Source organism: Python bivittatus, unplaced genomic scaffold (genome assembly GCF_059951505.1).
Source record: "Python bivittatus isolate LINGU-HERP-01145 unplaced genomic scaffold, Pbiv_v1 ctg000220_np1212, whole genome shotgun sequence".
NCBI lineage: Eukaryota > Metazoa > Chordata > Lepidosauria > Squamata > Pythonidae > Python > Python bivittatus.
In genome coordinates, this window is record NW_028277048.1 from 2,418,472 (window position 1) to 2,442,620 (window position 24,149).

Consider the following 24,149-nt stretch of genomic DNA (forward strand, 5'->3'; position numbering starts at 1 on the left):
GACTTGCATCACTTGCTTTTTCTTGGCTCAACCTACCACACAAAGTTGTTGCGAGGATAAAATGAGGGCTTATCCCACATACCCTGCCATTAAATGAACTGCTTAGTCAATTATGGGATACAAATCCTGTAAATAAACATATCATTGCATGAACTAGTTTGGGTTCACTCACACTCAAAATGTAGTTTGCTTGTTTGCAATTGAGTGCCTTGTGTAAACCGAACCTCTGTAAACATAATTTGTGAAACCATCCGAATCGATTTACATATTTAAACCCACGACTTACCATGTAGTGTGGAGGCAGACCTGAGTCTTTCTATGTGAAAAGGGAGACACCTGTCTGCTAGAAAAGGTGACAAATGTCATCGCCAAGCGTGGTAGAGGGGCTGAATTTAGTTGCCAAGTACGTTCACGGAGGCAGGGAGCGTCCTTCCTGCTCAAGGCGGACTCCGTTTATATGCCGGCTGCGTTCGGTAGCGAGCCGGGGTCACATGAGGCAAGATGGGGGTGTTCACACGAGTCTAAATTTGCCTCTATTTAGCGTAGCTCGCTGACCTGGGAGATGGGAGGGAAAGAAACGCTTACATACAAACGTGTTACCTTGACTCTATGATTTATGATCGTCGCAGACTACGAGGGGTGGGGGTGGGAGGAAGGCGGAGTATTTTCTCAGGAAAAGCGGGGGGGGGGTGGAGAACCAAAAGGGAAAAACAGCAGCCTCCGAACGGAACATAATTTGTGAATTGTCGAGCAGAGCCTCCCTTTCGAATTCGTGGCAGCGCGCTCGCGGGGAAGGAGGGGGGCAATTCGGTCGCCCCACCCAGATTTTGGCTTCTGTGTTTCCCCCTCCCGTCTACAGGGCGGGACCCAGGGCGGCATGGCAGCGGTCGATTGGCCGAGGCGGAGGGGGGCGCTGGTCTGTTGGGAGGAGGCGGGTGGCCATCGGACTGGGGTCGCCTTGTCGCCCCGGCCGAAAGAGCGGCGCCAGGCAGCTAGCGGGAGGTGAGTACCCCGCGCGGATGGAGACACGGCAGGACGAGCTACGAGCAGGTCGCCTGAAGCCCCTCCGCTCCCAAAATGTGTGTCGGGGGTGGGGGATTGCTTTGAGCAAAGGGCGACGCGGCTTCGGTTGGCGTGTCAGATCGACTCGACCGCCAACTGGCTTGCTGTTTGGCAAAGGGCTGGAGGAGCGTCGGCTTTGCGAGGAAGGAACCTGTGCGGTATTCCTGTCGTGCTTCTGGAGGTCGCGGTTGGACCTGGACTCCGGGTTCCTCGTTTTGGGGACTAAGCGAGGCGCACTCGCACCCCTTCCATCGCCATAATTTTTGCGGGAAGGAACCGAGAGCGGTCGCCTCTTCGGCGGCCCTCCTGCTCAAAGCGGAGAAGGTCCTTTGGGGATGGCACGGAGGCAGCCCGTCGTGGGGAGGCAGTCGCAGCACACGGACCCTGGGCAGGGTGTTCCATTCGCACGTGTATGTGTACCTGTACAAATAAGAGTCGAAAAATGGAACACCTCCCTTCCCCCCAGGTGCTCTTGGGGAAATGTCACAGTGAACATGTGACCAGACCAAGTCCAGAGAATTTGGGAAAAGGAACCACAGCCTCGAAGAAAACTTCGGGGCATCAATGTATTTAACTCAGGGAATAGCTGAGCAAAGATAGATAAACTATAGTCTAAATGTAGGAAAAAGGAATATATTTTAGAGATCTAGCCAAAGCCTCTTTTTAATTTACTTACTTTTAGGCAAGGGAACAAATTAAAATGAATGGTTCTGCTTCGCCTCTGGAAAAGCTCATTTGGTCCTGAATTGGATGAAACGTTATCATGATGTGAAGGAATCCCTACAGCCTAAAAACATTGAGGCGGCTCCTGGATGAAGCATACCTGCCGCATTTGATATTAAAAATTTATATCTTATAATTGGAATTGGACATTTGAAACCACCCAAGCTGGCTTATGTAACATATACAATGCATTCATGAAAGAGGACCAATAGCTACAATATTAACATTAAAATGACCCAGATGTCGTAAGCCATGACTAAAGACCCTTCAAAAGCGGGGGGGGGGGAGGGGGGGAGTTCCACTGCCAACAGGGCTGCTGTTTGAAAAGAGGCACACGTGTCAGAACTGTGACCAAAGATTGGTGGCTGTGGCTGAGTAGAAGGTGGTCATTTCCTATGGATGTTCCCTGGAAGGAGGCAAGGGATAGAAATAGGCCTACCCAGCTGGCCTTGGTGAATGGGGCAGAAATATATGGGAGGGGGACAGCCTTATTGTGCTGCCTGTTGCTTCAGTCCAAAGTTTCTTTAGGCTGAAGGAAGCCGTACAAAAGTCTCTGATTCTGGATTGTACAGCTGGGTGAGTCAGTTCCAGTCCAACTTGAAAACCTCTCTTACAGCTGTTTCTCTGAGCTAGTGGCTTTGGGCAGCGGCTATCGCTTCAGGAGTCTATTCAGCTTCCAGATCACTGTGCACATATCACAGTAAGTCATGCTTTGAGTTTGCATAGCATATTTAGCCACAAAGAAACGAAACATACTTTGCATGTTGTGATGTATGAATCCAGAGACTGTGGAGGGCTAGCATATTCAGATGGCCACTAAACAAATCAGGCTGGCCAATAGCTGTGTTTATCTAGCTGTCTTCTCAGCCTCATCCCAGGCCATACCTTAATTGCAAGGTGAGCTTTTCTGAGGTTAAGCCCGTTGCCTGAATTTGGAGCAGCCATCATTTCCGATGGGTTCGCACAACACACAGAACCATCCAACCACATTTTAGCCTAGTATATTGTGCGAATGCATCTTGTGTGGTTAACTACGATTTAAATTGTATACAGTACATTGAGGAAATCATGGGAAATTAACCATGGGTAAATGCAGTGAAAATCCTGTTGCTGTCTGTTGAAACCCTTTCCATCTGTGATGGAAAACTAATCTCTGACAGGCACTGCTGTATCATTATTAATAATTCCCAATTTTTGTTTAAGTTGCCAATATATTTATTGTGGATCCAAGTCATGTGTAGACTGTTGAAACAGACTGCAACATGTAAATGCTCCCCATGTAAACTACTTTCTCTCTCCAACTCACCGTGATTCCATTTGAATGGGTGAACGCAAACTAATGATGCATAGGAATATATTTTATGCCTCAATAAGTTGAACTGTTGTTTTTTTCTTTAATCTGTAAATCCTTTGAATGCCCATATTCAGTTTAAGAGTATTTGTTGTGTAACAACTGGCCAATCCTAATTGTGTAAGATTAAAGATTGGGCTGAAGCAACAGGCAGCTCTGTTCTGCTGGGAAACTGGTAAGCTTCCTTGTGCAGATGGCCCAGGGGTCCAATCCAGCAGGGCACTGCTTGTGTTCTTAAATATTCATATTTAATTGTTCTAGCCTAAAACTATAATGTTTCATGTATGAGGATGAATGAAAACTAATGCTTCCAATGGGCAGTGACTGGGCTCCTGTCTTTATAGCCAGGTGTAGTCCCTGCTCAGTTGCCTGTCAAGGGACTTTGCCTCTGAAGATGGCGAAATGCCAGGAAATCTGTTCTCTGTTCCACAGTCACTAAACCCTGAAGCCCAACATTGCCCAACAGGTACTGGCCATGAAAGCCTATACCAGTAGAATGCCTCCAATGTTTATAAGTCACCAATAGATGGTAGAATTGACATGTTAGAAGCTCTGATGTGTTCTTTAGCATTTGTTCTTTCACTTCAGTTGCTGTGAGAAAAGGTTGTGTTGCTTTTGTTTGTGAAATGGAAGCCTGCAAGTGAGTACTCATCAGTGAGTTTTAAGCAATGCATCATGATTGCATTTTTGACTGCTGAAGAAGTCCCTCCAGTTGAAATTCACCACTGAATGCAGGTTGTTCATGCGGAATATGTTGATCTGAGTACTGTGCATCTCTGAGCCAAAAAATATAAAGATGGGAAACTGATTTGTGTGATCAAGAACAAAGTGAATGAATGACCTGTGAAAGCAGCCAACAAGTTTCACACAAGAAAAGCTGATGAACTGATTAAGGACAATTAGCAGATCACCCAAAGGGAAATTGCTGTCAAATTTAGCATTTCACAGGAACGTGTGGATCACATTATTGATGTTCTTTTATATCGGAAGGTTTGTACAAGATGAGTTCCTTGCTTGCTGATGGCAGAGATGAAAGTTTCAGGAATTGAAATTTGTCTGCAGTTTGTCATGCTACGAGAATGAAGGTTATGAACTTCTTCATAGCATCATGACAGCTCATGAAAGATAAACTCAGCATTATAACCCAGAAAAAAAAGTGTCAATCCATGGAATATCATCACAAAGCTTCACCCATGGGGGGGAAAAAATCAGCAGGTAAGGATTTAGTAAGAAAGCTTGTGGTCACAGTTTTTTGAAACGCAGATGGTATTAATCATATGGATTTCCTTGAACCTGGCACTATCATCAACTCAGATCACTACACTGAAACACTCAAAACTTTGAAACAACAATTAAGCAGGGTTCCGAAACACAAAAAGGAAATTTTGTTGCAAAATACCTCACAAGCCACCCAAGGGGCAATTGTGAAATTGGATCTTGCAGTCTTAACCCCTTCCGCCATACAGCTTAGACTTGACACCATGCAATTTTCACCTGTCCCCCAAATTGAAGGAATCCTTTGTGGGCATCTGTTTGCCTCAAATCAAGAAGTGGAAAGGACTGTCAGGCCTGGTTGAAGAGACAAAGTGTGAAGTTCTTTGTGGCTGCTTGTCCATCATTGGCAGAAGTGTTAATGGTGGTGTTTATGTGGAGAAGGAAATACAGGTAATGAAAGAGCTCATTTCAAGGATTACTTGTTTGATTTATTAATATATCCCTTTTTAAATTAAGTTGTGGTGGTGGAGGCACTGCTTTTCATTCAGCCCTTTTCTGTCTGTATCAATATAACTCCTCAATTGGGGCTTTTTTTGGAGCACCCATGTACGGAGCTGTATATGCACTGACGGGATTTGGAGGCTAATTGTAAGATTAAATCCTTCTCTTAGAATCATATGACTGGATGGCATTCCAGAGTTTCTTGGGTAACAAAGTGCTCTCCCTTTTGCTGATTGTGTCTTGGTGCTCTAAGTGTTCCACAGCTTTGCACCTCTGTCCAGGTGCAAAGCCTTGGAGCACCAGGGCCAGTCAAGATAGCCCTAGTGCTTTAAGGCTTTGCTCCTGGACCTCTCCCAACAATGTCCCTTATGATCCTTCGGCTAAAGAGCCAAAGGTTTGATCCTGGACCCTTATATTTGCAGCATGTACTCTGCCAGTGGAGAAAGGCATTTCTTAACTGAGTTTCCCCTCTGCATTCCAGTGCATTCATTCATTCCACTATTTCTATGCTGCCCATTGAGGATGAGTCCTTCCAAGGCGCTTGAACCATGAAGTCTTATTATAATTTCAGATGTTAAGAATCCAGTACAGTGACACAGAGAAGATAGTTTAAAATTTTAAAAAGCAGCAACAGCAATGTTTTAAACTGCCAAAATAAAAATTAAAAGCAGCAACAGTTTAAACAATTTAATACCCTACCAGCACTGTAATTACAGATATATTTTATTTCAGGAAGTGTTGGTATGTTAAGCAAACATTCCCCTATAAATCTTCAAATTTAGGTGGTACAGCCAGCTGGTGTTTGTGGCACGCCTGAACATGAGCTGAAAGAGCTTTGCTCTGGTAGAATCAGATTAAAATAAAAAAGAACCCTGCCTGTCTTTTTGTGCACTTCTACATTTTTCTCATTGAGCAAAGAATAGCTTTGAAGGGACAGTTTCAGTTTACTTTTAATCTGTATAACTGTAATACAGTTATACAGTTGTTCAGTTTTAAACTGAAGGGACACACATCTCTTCCGTCCTGCAGTCAACAGTCTTGCATATGCTTGTTGTGAAAATCCTTGTACCTTGAAATTCCAAGGTCTCTTAATAGCTGACTGGGTTCACCTATCTTGCTAAGCCATAATCTAGTTTGTTTTTGACTTAGTGGGATATGTGAAGGCATCCAGTGTGATGTACATATGAACCAGCCCGGGCTCAGGTTCAGAAAATCTTGACTTTATGCAAAGTGCAAAGCCAGGCATATCTGCATTGTCCCCAAGAGAGCCACTGAAAGAATTTACATTGGCTGTCACTATGCAGGAGGAGGCTTGGAGAATCACTGGGTGAGAAGACAAAGACTGTGCAGCACAGTCAGTCCCAGGTTTTGATGAGGGGGTCCCCCTCTCTGGAGTGAACTATCCTGCTTAATGACTCCCCTGTTTAGTGACTGTTCAAAGTTACAGTGTTGCTGAAAAAGTAAATTTATGACCGATTGTCGCACTTATGACCATTGCAGCGTCCCTGCAGTCACTTTTTTTATAATAATTTCATTAGAGATTATAGTTATACAGATTAAAAGTAATGCAAATTACAAAAAATAAAAGAATAGAAAGAAAAAATAGTATAGGAAAAAAAAGAAAAAATACATAAAGAAGTAACTTCCACCTTCGTCACAAGTATAAACAATTTTAGCAATTTATTATCTTCTCTTAAAATACAACAAACTATCTCTTCATCCCATATCTTATCTCTTATCTATAAACAGATCCTTAAAACCTCGTCATTCAGTCCTAATCAGCAAAAGTCCATTAAAGGTCACCAGAAATTACAGCATATCTATTTTAAACTTAACCAAATAAATCCACTTTGTATTACTTCCTTTTACTTTTATATTTCTTATCTATAAACAAATCCTTAAAACCTCGTCATTCAGTCCTGGTCAATAAAAGTCCATTGAGGGTTGCCAGAAATAACAACATACCTGTTTTGACCTTGATCAAATAAACCCACTTTATATTCCTTCCTTTTACTTTTAATAATCTTGATCTTTAATCCCTTCAAGTAATGTCCTAGAGCTTCTTTCCTGCTCCTCCTCCCCCTCCTCTTCCTCACAAAATCCTTCAGAACTTTAACAGGACTCTTTTGTAAATCCAATATAAGAAAGATATCCAAGTTGCTTTTCTGGTTTGCCATTTGTTTATCCACATCACTCTTCTGGTTTATTATTTGTATGTCCCTTTTAGTTATTAAAATATCAGCTGGTTTCATTTGTGTATCCAGTATTTCATCTTTTTTCCCTATCATTCTTGTAGCCTGTCATTTTTAAATCTACATTTAAATCAGTTTCAACCTTGGATAGAACTTGTTCCTCTGCCATAACATCATTTACACACAGTCTGTCAATAATGGCAGGCATTCTTAAAATTAACTTCTGAGTCCATTGTTCACAAATACCCTTCAATACATCCAACGTTAAAGTATTTTGCTCCATTCTGTGTTAGTGAGTCAAATGTAGGTGTTCTTCTCCTTTAATTGTAATCTTTAGTTCCTTCTGGTTCCCTTTCATGTTTGACCTTCAAAGTCCCACCTATCTTTTTTTTTTAAAAGAATTTAAAACAACAGCATTTTCTCATGGGAAGGATTGTTATAATTAATTTCAAAATCTTATTTCAAATCCATCTGGCCCCTTTGTCCATTTGTAACTTTCCAAATCAACACTCTAATCACCCTTTTGCTGTTTAATCCAGAGGAAAAAAGAAATTCTAAGTCCTTAAATTTGTACTTAAAACTTCTTTCACTAAGGATTTAAGGAAACTCACCCAGTGAATGCCATAAGGCTTGCCATTCTGAAGATTCTCAATATCTAAAAGGCAGTAAAAAAAGTAATTCCAAAAGGGATTAAGAAATGAAGCTTGGCTGAACTTTGTGTCCATAGAGGCTACATTACGACTGTGAGCTTAGATGGAATCACTCCACTTCCAGCCACATGACTCATTAAGCTGACTGCAAAAACCTTGGTTCCTGCCATATACTCCACAAGGAGCAGCTGTCCGGAGTACATGTGGGAGATCTCCCAATCTCTTCTTTCTGTATCTGGCTACCGATTTCAGCCGTAATGCCTGCTTGCTCCTTCAGGGATGTCAGTTCGCCATGTCTCCACTGGAAGTATCCACGGTCATGTGATTGAGATTTGGGCACTTTGCAGCTAGTGGGCATTTACAATTGTCACAGCAGCCCACGGTCACTTGATCACCATTTGTGTGCTTCAAAGCGGGCTTCTGACAAGTAGAGTCAATGGAGAAGCTAGCAGTAAAATCGCAAGTTGTGGTCACATGATGTCTTGTTTAATGACTGTGTTGCTTAGTGATGGAGTTACTGATCCCAATTGTGGTCGTTAAGCGAGGAGTACCTGTACTTGGTCCAGTGATTGTTGCCTGTTCTGTATAAGGAGGAGACTGGCAGCGACAACGATGATGATGATTTCCCCTTGTGCCCATCACAGCTCAGGTATTCCTAGAAGAGAGGCGCAGGCAATGGCAGCCAGGGGGTGACATAAAAACAAGGTCAGAGGTCTTCTCCCCTCTGCTAGCCCTCTGGGGAGGAAGGAGCAGAAGTGCTTTGCACATTTAGCAAGAGGAAAAAAGATGAAGGAGGCTGGATTAGGCTGAAGGTTTAGAAATATTTAAAAGGATTTCTGAACAAAGAATGGGAACAGCATGTCTTTTGGGGAGCAGCAGTAATGTACAAGAAAGTTGATTTCAGTTCAGCTCTAAGGCAAACTTTAGAATAAGCTTCCTAAGAAAACCTTGACTCTTCCTGTTGAGTTTTCAAGAAAAAGGCAAGCAAACTCACCAGCAAACTGTTTCACACTTTGGGAGACGTGTTTCTTGTGAGTGGAGCTGTTGTTTTACGCTTGGGAGTTGGGGGTTGCATGCTACAATGTTGCGTGTTGATCTTTGTACACTCAGAGTCACCTGTGTGAGATGAGCGGCCGTATAAATCACACAAATAAATAGATAAAATGAATTACGGGGTTTTATAGACAGGTAGATTTAGCTGTTATACACATTTGCAGCAAATAGTAACATATACTTACTCTGAAGTAAGGTAAAGGTGACATCAAGAATCCAGCTTGATTGCTGGTGACTTAATGGACATATCCATGGAGTTTTCTTGGCAATAGCACCTCCTCGTCTCCTTTTGACTTCCTCGTCTGGTCTACAGCCTTGAGATTCCTGATGGTCTCCTCTTGAAGTACTATACTAGCCGGGCCCAATACCGCTTAGCTTCCAAGCCCAGTAAAGTTGATTGGACTTCATTAAGTAGCATTAAGTAGCAACAAATTCAGTGGGAGTAGTTCAGAGGTGCAGGTAGGATGCAGCCTTAATCTGTTTTGTCACACAGTAGCAGCCTTTTCCAACTCCCTCTTGGAAGATCTTTGAATGGGTTGCTCCTGGAATGATGCAGCCCTGACTTGCGAATGCAGAGAGCACGTTTCCTGCCCACAGACAGATCTCTGTGCAAAGATCTTGGCAGCACATTGCCAAAACAAGGTTTCAGTGTTTAATCTGAGTCCGTAGGCATGGAGAGGTGCAGATCTGTATGGAAATCTTTTCATTAGCAGCCCATAAATGAAAAACCTATTTCCTCATACTCACAAATAGACGTTGGCCAGCTTCACCTAACATGGAATCATGAATGAACGTATATGTATCTAATAGGTTCCTATAGGAAGCTCTCTTGTATTTAAGCCATTATGCCATGTTGCTCAGCATTGTTTGCGAACTCTACTCAGATGCTAATGTATTATTCACAGGAAATCACCATTTCAGAATTATTCATTTTCATGGGGATTGAGATTCCGTATCTGATTTTCTGTAAAAAGCTGCAGCTGGTGTCTAGCAGAGTTCCTTCCCCTACTGAATAAAATGGTAACCACTTAACCCAGAAATAAACTCACTCCCCAAATTTGATTAAGATTTGATCCTGAATAAAGAAGGCTTTGGTGGTGGTGGTAGGGACAGGGTAGAACGAAGACTGTAGTTTGCATGCAGAAGATCCAAGCTTTATCCTGCAGCGTCTCTGCTTTAAGAGGAAGAGCTCTTGTTCTTCTTTTGACTACCAAAAAGTTTCAGCTTGCCAGTGAGTTTTCTGCACCAATTAATTTATGTCCACATAACTGCCTCACACTTTTTTCCATGCAGAATGGGTTAGGGTTATTGATTGACGGTTGACGCTTACCTTTACAAATTTATGTACCCACGCTGTAATCACAAGGATATCACACCAATCATTTATGTCTGTGATGAGCAAAAACTTTTTGGAAATGAGATTGTGATACTAGCGGCAGGCAAAAAAGGAACAAGAGCGGAGTACTCAATCCTATTAAATAGTTGCCTCCATTTATTTTCTTTCCTTTAATAATAATAAAAAAACTTTTAGAAGGAGCCTTCCTTTTCTTTTTCCATGTCCTTAGTATTACATAGAACTGGATTTTTCTTTGCAATATGGCTGTGCCCATTTTTCCCCATCTTTTGGTTTGCGTAATGGTTTCTATATATTAGTTCTCTGACCGTCTCCCTTTGGCATTCATTCGGTTTTCTTATATTTTTTTATACTATAGGTATAATTTTTTTTATGCTGTATTTTTTATACTGTTGGTATAAAATATAAATATAAAAAATATTTGTATATATAAATATAAAAAATATAAATATAAAAAATAAATATAAAAAAATATAAAAAGAATTCAAGCCCCCACCCTTTGGAATATCTTTCCCTCAGAGGTGAGATTGACCCCTTCACTCCTGGCCTTCCAGAGGGCTTTGAAGACCCGGCTCTGCCCCTTGGCCTGGGTGGGGAGGGAAGACACCAAGCGTGGGGATGGCTAGCCCCTTAGAGGCCTGTTGTCTGCAGCTCTGGAAACCATCAGCCCCTTGGACTTTTTCTTGTTTAGTAATGTTTTGTATAGTTTTTATGTTTTATGCTGTATATTTATTGTTTTAACGGATCTTGTGAGCTGTCCAGAGTTCCCCATTAGGGGGAGATGGGTGGAGATAAATCAGATAAATAAATAAATGATAGATAGATAGATGATAGATAGTCTGCTGTCCCCATGTTACTTTGTCCTCATTTCTCTCTTCTTCTGAGAGAATCAAATTAATCATATGTTTGCCACCTTCTTGGGGAATTTAACATTCTGGTTGAGGTCCAGCCCAACATCCCAGATACTTTTTCAATACTTCTTTTTTTTTCCCCCAGCATCCACTTTTGATCCACCTCCAGTATGACAAAATTTGATTTAGGGAGAGTTTTTTCATCATCCAGCCACTTTTTTTATCTTTCTCGTTTTATCATTATGATGTTCAATCCTTGATACTTCCATCTCTTCCCTCTTTTTTAAAAATCTGCCTCTTTTGTTGTCTCTACCCTCAGTTCTGAGGCCTTCTACTGGAGGTGGGTATAGGAGCTCTCTTCTCCCCTCCCAACACACCTTTTTGTCTACTTGCAGGTGCAACTGAAATTCAATGGAGGACTTCACCCGCCTGGGCTACTGCATTGTGGCTGGCAGCTTCGTAGCCTTCCAGTTCTCCTTCTCGGCCCTCAGCCCCCAGCTGTCCTTGTCATTGAGCCCCAGCTACTCCAGCCTTCCTTCTGTCAAGCAGAGTGAATGGAATTCCAGGTAGAGGGTCTCGTGGAAGTGGCTGGACGAATGCTTGCGAGATCTGCAGTTCTTTCCCATGCTGAGTGTGAGAACCTCCATGGAACCTGACAGGTTATGTTCCATGCCTGGTGTGCTTTGCACCGAATAATTGTGTGTGCATGTATATTACAAGAGAGAGTTTGTGTGGCTAGTGCTGCAATCTTGGAATCACCCTTGCACGTTCTTCTCTTTAGATGTGTGTCTACTCTCCACGCAATGATAGTCGGCCTCTTCTGCCTCTACATCCTTTGGTTTGACGATGCTGTAAATGCCAACCCCATCTGGTAAGAAGGAACAGCCTGCTGACTTGCTTACATGCTTCCTGGGGCAAACATGTAGATTTGGCTGCTGCTTTCCCTGGCAAAAGAGAGAGAGAAGATAGGAAGAAGAGGAGGCGCCTATGAGCATGATTGGTCTCATTGTGCTGGGAAGCACAAGGACTGTTTTGTGCTGAGAAAGAATAAGCCTTTGTTTTCCTTTGATTTTAGGATGTGAGGGGTGGAAACAGGGTCACTCCAGGCAAGAGGATCTGCACTGGCCCTGGCATTGGGCCTAAAACGGTGCATACACTCCTGCCCAAGCCATAGTTGCTCCCTTAATCCCGTTCCACTTATGCTGCGCAGAACTGTGCCTCCTTTTTCAGTGAATGGGCTGAGCTGATAGGAGACTCTAAAGCTCAGGAGGTACTGATGCCATTATTGTCTCTGTCTATACCATAGCTTATATTTCTGCTCTTTCTCCCCAACTCCTGCTTGATACCACTTAGCCAGCTTCCTCGTTGTTTGGCTTTGCATGTGGCGTGGCTGAAAGTCAAGGCACTCTAGATTCTGAACCCCTCATTTAAGATTTGGCTGCAGAACGCTCACAGACACAACTTGACTAGAGTAGTTACTTTAAAATGAAATCTAACACAGTATACAGCAATCAAAACATATGTTTGTCTGTGCTCAAGGGTTTAAATCCTAGGCCTTTTCCTTCAACCTTTCCAAGTCAATGTATGTTTCACCCCTCTCTTCAAGGCAGCTGCAGCTGAGAGGTTGACAAAACGGTTTTCTCAAGCCTGGGAAGCACTGGTTCCTGCTACACCACCTTCAATCCTACCACCTATGAGATTTTGCTTACCAGTGTCTGGAACCTTGGCCTTAAATTAGAATTTCATAGAAACATATTAATGCCTCTGCTTATCATCTCTTATGAATTACCATTTCTCATGAACATTGTGCAAAATGCACACGAGTAAGAATAGGAAGAGCTAGTAAAGTAAGCATTTGGTCATTTTCTCATTAATGTTTTGTAGCATCTTACAGCATCATCCAACCACAGCTGTATCAGTTTAACAACATTGAAAAATATTGCCCCAGTGATAGGCTGGTTGATGCTAGAAGAAACTCTGAATGGGTAGGGTGGAAATGACCTTAAAAAGTCCTCTCTCCATAATGCCATATGATGTTGTCCGCAAGGCTGGAGGGTGGGGAGAAATTGGCTTCTAATGAATTAGAAATGGGGTTCCTTTCTCAGTACTAGAGTTTGCCTTTTGACCTTGTCCTCATCCATTCATTCTTGTAGGGGAGATCCTTGGTTGGTCAAACTGAATGTAGCTGTCACCTGTGGCTACCTGCTCTATGGTAAGTACCACACCATTGTGTTTCACCAGGTAGGCTAGCGGGTTCAAGGTAGCTTCCAGATTTGCTGGGAAGATTGTCCTTGCAGTAGTAATCCTGACATATACCAGTCATCTTTGTTATATGATTTTCTTTTCTCTGTCTCCCTCTCAGTCAGTGCTACTAGGAACACCTCCTACATGAGACCCATTACAGCATACGGGCGTGTATCCAAAAGTATTAAGTTAAAGCAAAACTGCCAGGAGCTCATGGCTCCCTCCTCTTCTTTTGTCATGGCGTAGTGAGACGGAGGACTCCTTAGAAGGGAGAAAACTTTGCAAGGGATAGCATAACTGAGGCCAGATGAGGTTGTGTAGGAAAGCAGGGTACAAAAATGGATGTCTGCTTAGCTTGCTTGATGGTTGCATTTTATTGTTGTGCTTTTGTTTTCAATAATTTTGCCACATGCTGCTTTGAACCACTTTCAACTTGGCACTTGAGGAGTGCCAAGTTTTCCAGTGGGATCAAGATGTCTAAATAAATCTGAACAAATGTACAACTGCCTCATGATGTGCTCAGATGTGATATGCCTTTCTTTCCCTTGTCTTCCTCCCAGCCAATGCCACTGGGAACATCTTCTAATGCGACCCATTGTAGGAAATGTACCCTGGACATTTTCCTGCAAGTGGGATGACTTTGACCATTAAAGAGGAGCGACTGGATTTAGACCTGGAAGAGCTGGGTTTGATATCCCATTTCTTAATTGAATTTATTTTACACACCTTTCCACCCATCGCTACAATTTTTAAAAATACATAAATACAGTTTACAGACCACAAGAAAGTAAATAAACAAATAAAACGATGGTCATGTAGAAGGTATGACAGAACAAGTCAGTTTTTATCTGATATTTGCAAGGGAGGGGGTTAGTGCCAGGTTTTTACATGTAGAAGAATTTCAGATATAACTATTATGCAGATTAGAAAGGCCACATAAATAATACATGAACCCTGATGAAAAATCATTATCAATCCCCTTGTTCTACGTTTGCACACGTGCCTGCTGTCTTCAAACATTCACATTGATGGCACTAAGGACAACCAACCATTCATCCCCACACCTTTTTATGCCACATGAGGTACTTTCCCACACATACACCCTACTTCTAGGAAGGAAGAGCAGTTGAAATATTGGCTTAGGCACTTCTGCTCTGATAGATCACTTTGTCATTGAAATTAGGGCAGGACTTCCCAGATTTTCAACTCAACTCTTGCCTGCCAGACTTAAAGATGCTGCTAGGGCAACAACCTCTATGGTAGTGTTTCTCAACCTTGGCAGCTTGAAGATGTGTGGACTTCAACTCCCAGAATTCCCCAGCCAGCTGGGAGTTGAAGTCCACACATCTTCAAGCTGCCAAGGTTGAGAAACACTGCTCTATGGTATGTACAGTATGTGTGGAGTGTGTGAATATGGGGGTGGGGGTACTATCAAAAGTAAGTGAGCCCTGGTGTAGGTGATATTCACTCAAGTGCCTATAAAACAAGAGTTTTAAAAAAATTCCTAGAAGAATCTGAGGTGAATCCAGTTCATTTCCGGGGAATATTGATTCTCATCAAAATGAGACCAGGGCTGGGAGAACTCCTCCTGTTCAGGGTTCTATGCTTTTGATGCCCAAGAAGGCTGGCACAGATTACAGGGCTAATTTTTAACAAATTTGGGAGCAGACTGTGAGGTTGATAATGGTTTGTGCAAAGGGCTTTTTCCCTAGCATTGGCTCTGAGGAATTATTTTCCCGTCAGGAGTTTTCGCCAGCCTTTTGTCCCTCATTCAGTCTTGGCTGGGATTAGTCTATCGTCCAGCTGACATCCCAGCTGCATTACGAGGGCTCTTCTTTGAGGTGATCTTCCGAGGTGGGTTTTGACCGGATGTTCCAAGGGAGGTTTTGATCTCACATGTTCAATTAGCTGATGAGATCTACTTCCAAAAGCAGGGACTCTCTGCGTTGAAGCAAATCTTGCTACAATTCTTTCCCCCCTTTTCCTCTACATTTGGTAGGTACAGAGAAGATGGCTTGTTAAATCAAGGCTTGACCAAATGTTTTGTTTGTGGAAGTTTAACGAATTGAAATTATTTACTCGGAGGAATCTGTGGAATTCCTATTAAGTCAAGGTCTCTTAAAGAAAGGATTGGGGCACAAGTAGGATGTTTGCCAATGTGGGGGCGTCTTGTACGCAGAATATTGGTTGAGTTGTTCATGAATGAATACCGTAGACGATCTCAGTGCTCAGACTGCCAGTGTTTGCCATGCACCTGTGCTGCTAACAGCAGCATTTAAAAAAAAAAAAAGGAATTAGGAGCCAAATGTTTTATACCCACATTTGGAAAAGCCTCAACTGCTAAATTCCTGCAGGTAGCACAGCTGTTAAAATAAAAGAAGCAGAGCCACAGAGGAAAAAGGGATCACCTTACTCTTGTGTTTCCTTTCTTATATATGAAGCTATTTTCTGTCTGTTCATTTCCTAATCCTGCTTGTGTATGTATGTGTGTTGTGCTCTGAATTCTAGATCTGTTGCTGCTAGTGCGCTACTGGAAAACGTTGGGGGATTCTCTTTTCGTTTGCCACCACTTGGCGGCGCTATACGCTTATGGATACGTATTGGTTAGTTCCAGTTCTGGCGGGGTGGGCAGGAGGGAGGGCTTTATTCTTCATCCTTTTAAAAAAACGGCTGTGCTTCTTCAAACTGCTTCAGTGTATTCTACTTCTGCAGCTATCCGTCACCTCAGCACCCTCCAATCCAACCTCAGTGAGCAAACATTGCTCCCTCCCAATCCCCTGAAGGGTGAGACATTTAATTTCTGTATGTCAATTTAATGTCACAAACCCCAGACCTGCAAAAAGGAGACCAGATGCAGAGCAATACTAAGAATGAAGAGGCCCAGGTTTGTTACAGAAAGGGAATGTAAAGAACAGCTAGATCAGTGTTTCTCAACTTTTGGCAACTTTAAGATGGGTGGACTTCAGCTCCCAGGATTCCCCAGCCAGCATGCTGGCTGGGGAATCCTGGGAGCTGAAGTCCACCCATCTTAAAGTTGCCAAAAGTTGAGAAACACTGAGCCAGATGATGGCAGACACTCTAGTTGATGGCTTTGTGCTGTCCTCATTCAGAAGAAGCATAAGGGGGAGTGTAGTCTTTAGAGGAGAGGATATTAGTTTTGAATTTCTGAGCTTGTGCAATTTAAGGCTATGTTCATGTTGTAGGTTCCCTACCAGAAATGTGAGATGTCTGACTTCCCTTAAAACTACATTCATTCATGCTTCTAAGATGCAGAGGGCAGAAAATGTTGCTTCCAGAATGCTGCTCCACGGATCCGTTTTGTGATCCAGAGGGAATTCCCTGTTTATTAGTAACAAAATGGCAAAAAACACCTAGATTTTAGACATGATTTATTCCAAAAATAAAGCCTATTCTAAGATAATGTTTATTTTAGGGCACAACCTGTTCCAAGGTGAGTCACAAAAATGAAGATTGCTTATAATAAATATTTACGCTGGTCTATGACTGTAATAAAGATTTGATTTGATTTAATATAATAAATATTAGGAATAAAAGATGAAAGAATGAACCCAGCATTTAAACTTCCCTATGCCAATTTTAAAAATCAGACATCACTTCAGAATAAAGCCAAGTCGGGGAAAGGGTTGATTTAATAATTATATCCTGAGGCTATGCTAAAACCTAGGAGCTATCGACCTGATGTACCACACCACACTTGGATGTGGAACCCCTAGGGGAAATGTTCTTTCTCTTTAGTATTAGAAGCTTTCATTTTCTACCCCAAGAGAAATTTGGTGCAACTTAAAAATTGTCCCTACATCTGTCATGTAGTTTTGGATCAACTCTGTTGTGCCCAAATGTTAAGCCAGGATTTATAAAACAGTTTCCTGAAATCCTCTTTGATTCCATGTAAGAAAGGAGAGAGCACAGTTGGCTTTTGAGTCTATCATACAAACAAAACTGATTATGGTTGAAAACTTGCCTTCCCAATCTCCAGTTGTCTCTGATCATCTGAGGACACACATACATAGACACATGTAGCCAAAGCTACTTCTTCAGAACATGAACAACTTCAACAAAGTGGCAAAGAACCCAGGTAAAGATAAAACATGCAGTTTCTTCTCAAAGCTCCCCCTTCATCTTGAGATATGAATGGGGAAAAAACAAAAACTCACCGTGTGTCAATGAAGAGGGAGTATGAAGAAAACATCTGCGCTCTATATGAGTCTTGTAGGATCCTGTGAGTCACATAGAATTGGATAGGAACAACCAGTATGCTCAAAGTTATGGGTGAGATAGATGATAGATAGATAGATAGATAGATAGATAGATAGATAGATAGATAGATAGATAGATAGATAGTCAAACCAATTAAATTGAAGAAAGAAAAATAGCATATATAAACAAACAAAATAATATAATATTGAAATTTACATTTAACAAGGAAAAGAGAAAAAGGAATTTTAAAATATATTTCACATATAAAACCAAAAAATTAACCCAATTGCTCAAACGTCCCTTTTATCAGAAGGGAAGGGAAGGGAAGGGAAGGGAAGGGAAGGGAAGGGAAGGGAAGGGAAGGGAAGGGAAGTCATGCTGACAAATCAGCAGTCCTCTATGTACATATATCAGGTGTAGATTTATTCTTCCAATGTCATATAGTAATTCCGTGCATGAAAGACCCACAGTTCTTGATGTCCTGATAAATTTAAAAAGTTGGGGATACACCAAGCAGAATGTATATATCCTTTACTAGCAATGATTAATCTAAAGTCATATTAAAAATCCTGTGAATTTCAGGCCAAAATGTGTAACAGTAGGGCAAGTGTTAGTGTTCCAATTTCTAAATTGCCTCTCCAACAGCAAGGGGATTGTATCCCCTTCTTATTCAACATTCTCCGAGGCTTCTAATACACACCCAAATAGTCATCTTATTCCCATCTTCTCCCCACATACTGTACTTTAAGATGATTTTCTACTAGTTTACAAATACAGAACATTCATGCTTATTATTCAGTAGTTTGCTAAATAATTAAGGTCAAGTTTTGTAAACTTCCTTCAGTTTCTTGTAAAAGTAGATAAACAATTTAGGACTCAAAACTGTTTCCTACAACCCCCCTAACAACCATGGAACAAGAGAGTGCAATGGCATCAGGACCAAACAGCTCAAACGAGTGCTTCAGTTGAATAAACTGCCAATAAGCAGACTGCCAAAAATCTGGGTAACCAAATTCTGATTTAAGTTAGACAAAAGTTTTAAAAACAGCTACATTAAGAAATAAGTTGGAGTAAAATTAGGCTGGAGAAAAATTAAGTTGCAGTAAAAAAGAGACGCAGTTTAGCCTCCAAATAGATTTATCAGCTGCTTCTAAATTGGAAGTGTTCATCATTTCATGGTAAAAGGATCAATGTTGTGTCTGCGACCTAAACTTTTCTGAATATACTTTGTGGCATTAAATGTAGATATTGAAACTGGTCCCTGAACAGAGAGGGAACATTTGAGTGGCAGCTGCGTGTCTGGCTGTGCTGGCCATCTGTTCTGCTGCTGTCTAATACATGTTGCTTTTCTTTCTCGCTGGGAGAAGGGGAGATGTGAGATCTCTGCTCAGAACTTTAAAGATTCATTGAAAAAGGCAAGACCTTTGGTATGGCCATGGGATGGCAAAACCAGAATCTGAGATATTGCTTTCTGTCGCCGTAGAGCCGTGGGGTGCTTCCCTATTTTGCCAACTTCCGTCTCCTTTCGGAACTCTCCACACCCTTTGTGAATTTGCGGTGAGTTTGGTGATACCAAAAACAAAATGTGTGACTTCAATAGCTTGCCCAAGAACTTGCACCAGCTTCTTGATAAAGGGGCTCTTGTATCTCTGTTCTAGAATCAACACCTCAAGCCTGCTGTATGCTCATGTCTAACCTTATTAGTTACCTGCCATAATCCTGAGGGTGATTTTTATGCTGTTGCTGTACTGGGGGAGGCGGAGAATCTGGCTGGACTGACATGCATTTGATTTCTTTTATTTTGTGTTGCCTCAGGTGGTTCCTTGATGCAGCTGGCTGGCCGCGTACTTCCAGGCTTGTTTTGGCCAATGGCTTGGCCATGATGGTGGTGTTCTTTGTGGTGCGCATTGCTGTCATCCCCAGCTATTATATGCAAGTGTACGCTTGGTACGGAACTCCTGAATATGAGCGTCTGGGCTTGAGTGTACAGCTGGCCTGGATTGGGCCAAGCATTGCCTTGGAAGTGCTCAATTTGGTCTGGATGTACCGCATCATCCGTGGCTTCTACCGAGCTTTCTGCCGGCCTAAGACCTACAAGGCAGCGTGAAGAAAGAAAAGTGGTGGTACTTGACCTGGAACACCACGTTCTGCTGGACAAAGCTGGATTTCCTCTTCTAATTCCCATAGAAGCCAGTAACCCTACGAACTGCTCCTGACTATGTCCTTGGGGAAGGAACTCCAGATTCATAAAATGGGAGCATTTAGTTTTCCATCCCATCAAAGAAAGGTCTTGGCCAAATTGACCAGAACCAGCCATTTGGTTCTGGAGAATGACACTTGTCCATCTTCTAGGGATGGAGTTGTAGAAACACCTCAAAGGGCTGGAGGTAGGCAGTTTTAAAATGGGGGTATACTAGCTTAGGGATTCCTTTGGCACCAATGGAAGAGGTACAGCTGCCAACAGTTTCCTGGTTTGGGGGAGTCTGCTGACACTACACAGGGCTTTTGAATGGGACTTCATGTAGCTTCATGTAGCTAAACAGGTGACATTTCTAATACTTCAGGAATTTTATCTCTTTCAGTTGTCAGTCTGTCCAAGATAATGATCAGGCACTGTTGCCTCCTAGGAAGAAAAGGCTGGCTCCGGGGGAAGAAGAGACAGGAAGTATATCTGGAAGTTGTGTTCCCTTGATTGCCAGTTTGCTAGGGGCTTCTGGGCCATGTTTAGCAGTAGAGTGGAAGGAAAAGACTAGAAGAAGATTGGAGGGGGGAATAGGAAAGAAATAGTGCCCAGTTATGACTGCAAACAGTGGGATTGCTGTGACCCAGTGGCAAGATTTCAGGACCTTGGCTAGGAGGACAGCAGTACTGTAAATAGCATCTTTGTTCTACTAAATCAATTGAAACTTGGCATTCAGTTGAAGAACTTGCTTATACAAGAGCTGTTAAACTTCTGAAGGCAAGAAAACAAGAATTTTAACAAGGTTAGAAGCAAGGCACACTTGCCTCTGCTCAGTGGTTTTGATAGCTCAAAACTAAAGTGATATCTGGTGCCTCCGGATGTGCCAGGAATACATCTCCCAGAATTCCCATTCACTATGGCTGTACCCCATTTTCACTCTCATTTCATCCCTCCTTGTGGTTGCAGTTCTTGTGTAGGACAATCACATCTTCCCAGCAATAGTTTACAGTGAAAATTTCTTCACTCCCAGATGTATGCATCAGTTGTAACTGTGAATGCAGCCCTGTGGAAGGGTATAGGCATTACCACACTAGGCAGTTTTCTGAACTTGTTATTTTATTTCATTGTTCTCTAGAGTCTAAACACATAGCTGGTGCAAGATTCCCCCTCCCCTAAAGCCGTTGGCAGACGTGTGGAGTGCTTCTTGCTTTCCCCTCCATGTTTCTATGCCCTTTCTCCTTCTGTTATAATATAGTTGCTTTTCATCTTGATACATGAAAAGACAGCCGCCAATACAGTGACAGTACCTCATGATGTTGGCTCTGTATTGGAATTGGCAAAAGTGTAATGGTAAGATATGGCAAATTTTAGTAACAGAATTCAATGATGAATTTTGAATCTCTGAATTCCAACAAATGTCAGGGACGGAGGACTTGTTGGAATTTAGGTAGCATCAGCATGAGCCTGGAAAATCACAAGCATTGTAAAAAATTCTAGAAGCCTACTGATGCCCCATGCGCTGATGTGGAACATCACACCCCACTGGCATACAAAGGATGTGCCCATGTGTTGCATGGCTATCAATTACTAGTTTTTGAGAAAAAGTAGGTCTAATCTAGCTAAAGTCATCCTTAATATCAACAGCATTTAAAGGAAAGGTACACTGTTCCCAGGGTTGTGACTAATGGATTCAACTCAAATCTTCCTACCATCTTTTTTCATTTAAAGCATTTTAATAGAATGGGAGGTGGCCATCTGTGAAAACCAGCTGTGCTGTGATTGGGGGATAGTTTCCCACCAGCTGATGACATTCAGAAAAAGGGAGGGCAGGAAGGCAGGCGGGTTTAACCAATGGCTTTGCTTAACATGCCCTGCACCCCTGGAGTCAGGACATCACCATAGGATGTCAATGCTACTGAGGCAGAATACTATATGGATCAATATAAAACTTTATGGTTGCATCATTTTTGTCAGCTCAAGGATGAGTGGATAGTACTTTAACTGAACCATGAGGAAAGGCCCTGGATTCAGACACCATGAGATGCTTGCTTAACACATTGGTTTAAAAGTTGCGTTTAATGGGTTGGGAGACACTTTGGCTTAATATGTAGAGTAAGCATAATCAGTGAGAGACTGATACTCAAGCCGTTGCTAAGAGAGGCTGGATTACGGAGCTCTAGAAGCATTTGATTCTGATTGCATGGCATCCCTGGAACCATATTTGGCTTTACTGAATGTAGTTTTTCCTCTGATTTTTGATTGCTCAATATTCCATACTCCCTCCAGTACAGTATGTTCATTCTTTTTTTCTTTTTGGTGATGAAAGCCTTTGACTACTCATTCTTAAAACTTCCTTACTTAGATACCAGATCATTATAACTTCTTAGCCCTTATCCAAGTATAGCATACAGGGCTATTCTGTCTTCAGAGCTATAATCTCCAGGAGACGTGCCTCCACAAGGCCCATTGACCTCCTAGTTGGTTTCACTGAGGTCTGCACAGGAGAATGCAGACGGATGGATTGGCTCCACAGTCAGTCTGAGCAAAACAAAACTGATTCTAGGTGCTAAACGCCTTAAATTGTTTGGATAAAAATGTGAGTGCTCTAGGATTATTTCTTAAATTTATATAAAAGTATTTGGTGCTAGGAAAATGAGCTGTGATCTTAAAGAGAAGTTGAAGATCTTTGTTTCTAAATATGTGCCTTAAAACAACTTTGCCAAGCAGTCAGTGTCAGTCTAAACTAGACTGCTTCATCTTGCCGTCTTCCAGTTGTGTTGGGACTGCAATTCCCAGAATCCCCAGCAGCATGGCAAAAAACAAAACAAAACCCCACAAAACGTCCACAGTGCTTGAAGTTGTGGGAGTTGTAGTCTCAACATGTTGGGAGGCTAACAAGTAGGGAAGGCTGTCCTAAAAACCTGATAAGCCCTCTCAGTTTTAGATCTGTACAGCTGGCAACATACATTATTCTACTCAGAAAAGTTATGCCTCATATACAGCAGTGAAAAATGTGTTAATTTTTTTCCTGCAGTTTAGAATAATTGAATCCTGCAATGCTGTGTTTGTAATTTTCTAACTTCTGTAAATTAACTGGAATCAATGAATGTTAATTTAATTAATATAATAAATAATATTAATTTATTAAACTTTCCCCCCCTCCGTTTTGGTCTTATGTGAGCATCTGTGAATCGCATTTTCTGAATGTTAACGTTTCAGCCTGTACTGTGGGGGTGGATACATTGATGGAGAAGTGTGCTTGAACCATATATGGATAGATGGAACTTAAAGGCCTCGTCCCACTGTATTTCACTGAATTCCTTCTTAATATATACCTAATGTAGTCTGCCAGGCATCTGTGCTGTGAAAATGAGATGGAAGCTGGATCCAGGACAGATGTGCTGCTGCTGCTCCTGTATCTTGCTCTACTTCTTCCCTTCCTTCATGCATTACTTCACTGTAGCATTGGATTTGTGTTTCTGTTCAGAGTTAAGTGCTTGTTGTGCAATAAAACTACACAATGGACCCAGCCTGGCCTCCCGCCAAATTTGATGCTTACAAGGTCTTGGGAATTTCTGCACCTTCTGCACCAGTTGCAATGGGGTGGGCCAGAAGGAGAGTGGGGGGTGCAGCAGCACGTATGAAACAAAAGGAACAGGTTTCCAGCCCAAGCAGACTCCAGATGAGAAGTCCTCTGTTGGCCAAGCTGGTTCTGTAATCATACTCAAAGCTTAGTTTTCCCTTTCAAAGGTTTACAAAACCAGGTGAACTTAGAATATATTTGTAATTACAGGTGGGGTTTTTTTGGGGTCTATGTTTTTATTTGTTGTGTTGTTTCCCCCTTTTTTCTTTGTTCCTTTTTATTTTATGTATGTCTGCTTGGAAATGAACGTTTTTTTTTTTCTAAGTGAGCAAAGGGGTCGCCTTTGGAAGCTACTCCTGGCAACTTAAAGACAAAAAATGACCTTTGATTCAACGTGTGCCCCATCCATAATTTCATTATAAAGTTGCCATGAGACCTTCAGTTATTTTTGCTGCAACAGACTGACATGGCTACTGCTGTGGAAATCAGGAACCTCTGAAAGATCCTGTTGCAACAATATGGGATCATTATAGACATAGACATATCCTTTCTGAGGCTTTGACTGAGTTTACACATTGCCCTGCATCATGGTTAATTTATTAAATAAGCCCGTTGACTAGATTGCACAGGATATTCATCCAAGGATGGGCAGCCAGAACCCCTGGATAGTATGGCCCTGAGTTCTTTTCTGGACCTTCCAGCCCTCTCGAATTGCAGCTGTCAAAAATTGGTGTCATTTTCTACATTTTCAAGTAGGAAAGGAGGGTATCCATGGGGGTGTCAAAAGAGTCAAGATGGCAGCTGCCACCACAGATCATAGCTACTATTATATTATTATTATTATTATTATTATTATTATTATTATTATTATTATTACACATACCTAAATGTTCCTGGTGGGAAATACATGGCAGCTATGATGCAAATCCTTACCAAAGGTTGCTTGTTTTTTTTAAAGAAAACTGCTGAC

The 24,149-nt window shown here is 42.0% G+C and overlaps 1 protein-coding gene across 3 annotated transcripts; it reads left to right on the top strand.

Moving 5' to 3' along the window:
- Nucleotides 1-709: 709 nt before the first annotated feature.
- LOC103062851 (TLC domain-containing protein 4-B-like) lies at nt 710-22,745 on the top strand. Of its 3 annotated transcripts, XM_088137642.1 has the most exons (9): nt 710-1,002; nt 2,402-2,485; nt 3,725-4,351; nt 11,348-11,518; nt 11,734-11,823; nt 13,106-13,164; nt 15,705-15,799; nt 18,898-18,971; nt 19,230-22,745. In XM_088137642.1, the coding sequence occupies exons 4-9, from the start codon at nt 11,364-11,366 to the stop codon at nt 19,519-19,521; spliced, it is 765 nt and encodes a 254-aa protein (XP_087993768.1). In that variant the 5' UTR covers nt 710-1,002; nt 2,402-2,485; nt 3,725-4,351; nt 11,348-11,363; the 3' UTR covers nt 19,522-22,745. The 3 variants fall into 3 exon arrangements, with proteins under 3 accessions (XP_087993768.1, XP_087993767.1, XP_087993769.1); XM_088137641.1 differs by lacking the exon at nt 3,725-4,351; XM_088137643.1 differs by lacking the exons at nt 710-1,002; nt 2,402-2,485; nt 3,725-4,351 and adding an exon at nt 4,362-4,801.
- The last annotated feature ends 1,404 nt before the right edge of the window (nt 22,746-24,149 follow it).

Excerpts from the sequence above, each read along its gene's own strand:
- LOC103062851 (XM_088137642.1), top strand. The coding sequence starts at position 11,364 with ATGGAGGACTTCACCCGCCTGGGCTACTGCATTGTGGCTGGCAGCTTC. Across the intron at positions 15,800-18,897 it reads ACGCTTATGGATACGTATTG|AGCCGTGGGGTGCTTCCCTA; the intron begins GTTAGTTCCAGT and ends CTGTCGCCGTAG. Across the intron at positions 18,972-19,229 it reads ACACCCTTTGTGAATTTGCG|GTGGTTCCTTGATGCAGCTG; the intron begins GTGAGTTTGGTG and ends GTGTTGCCTCAG.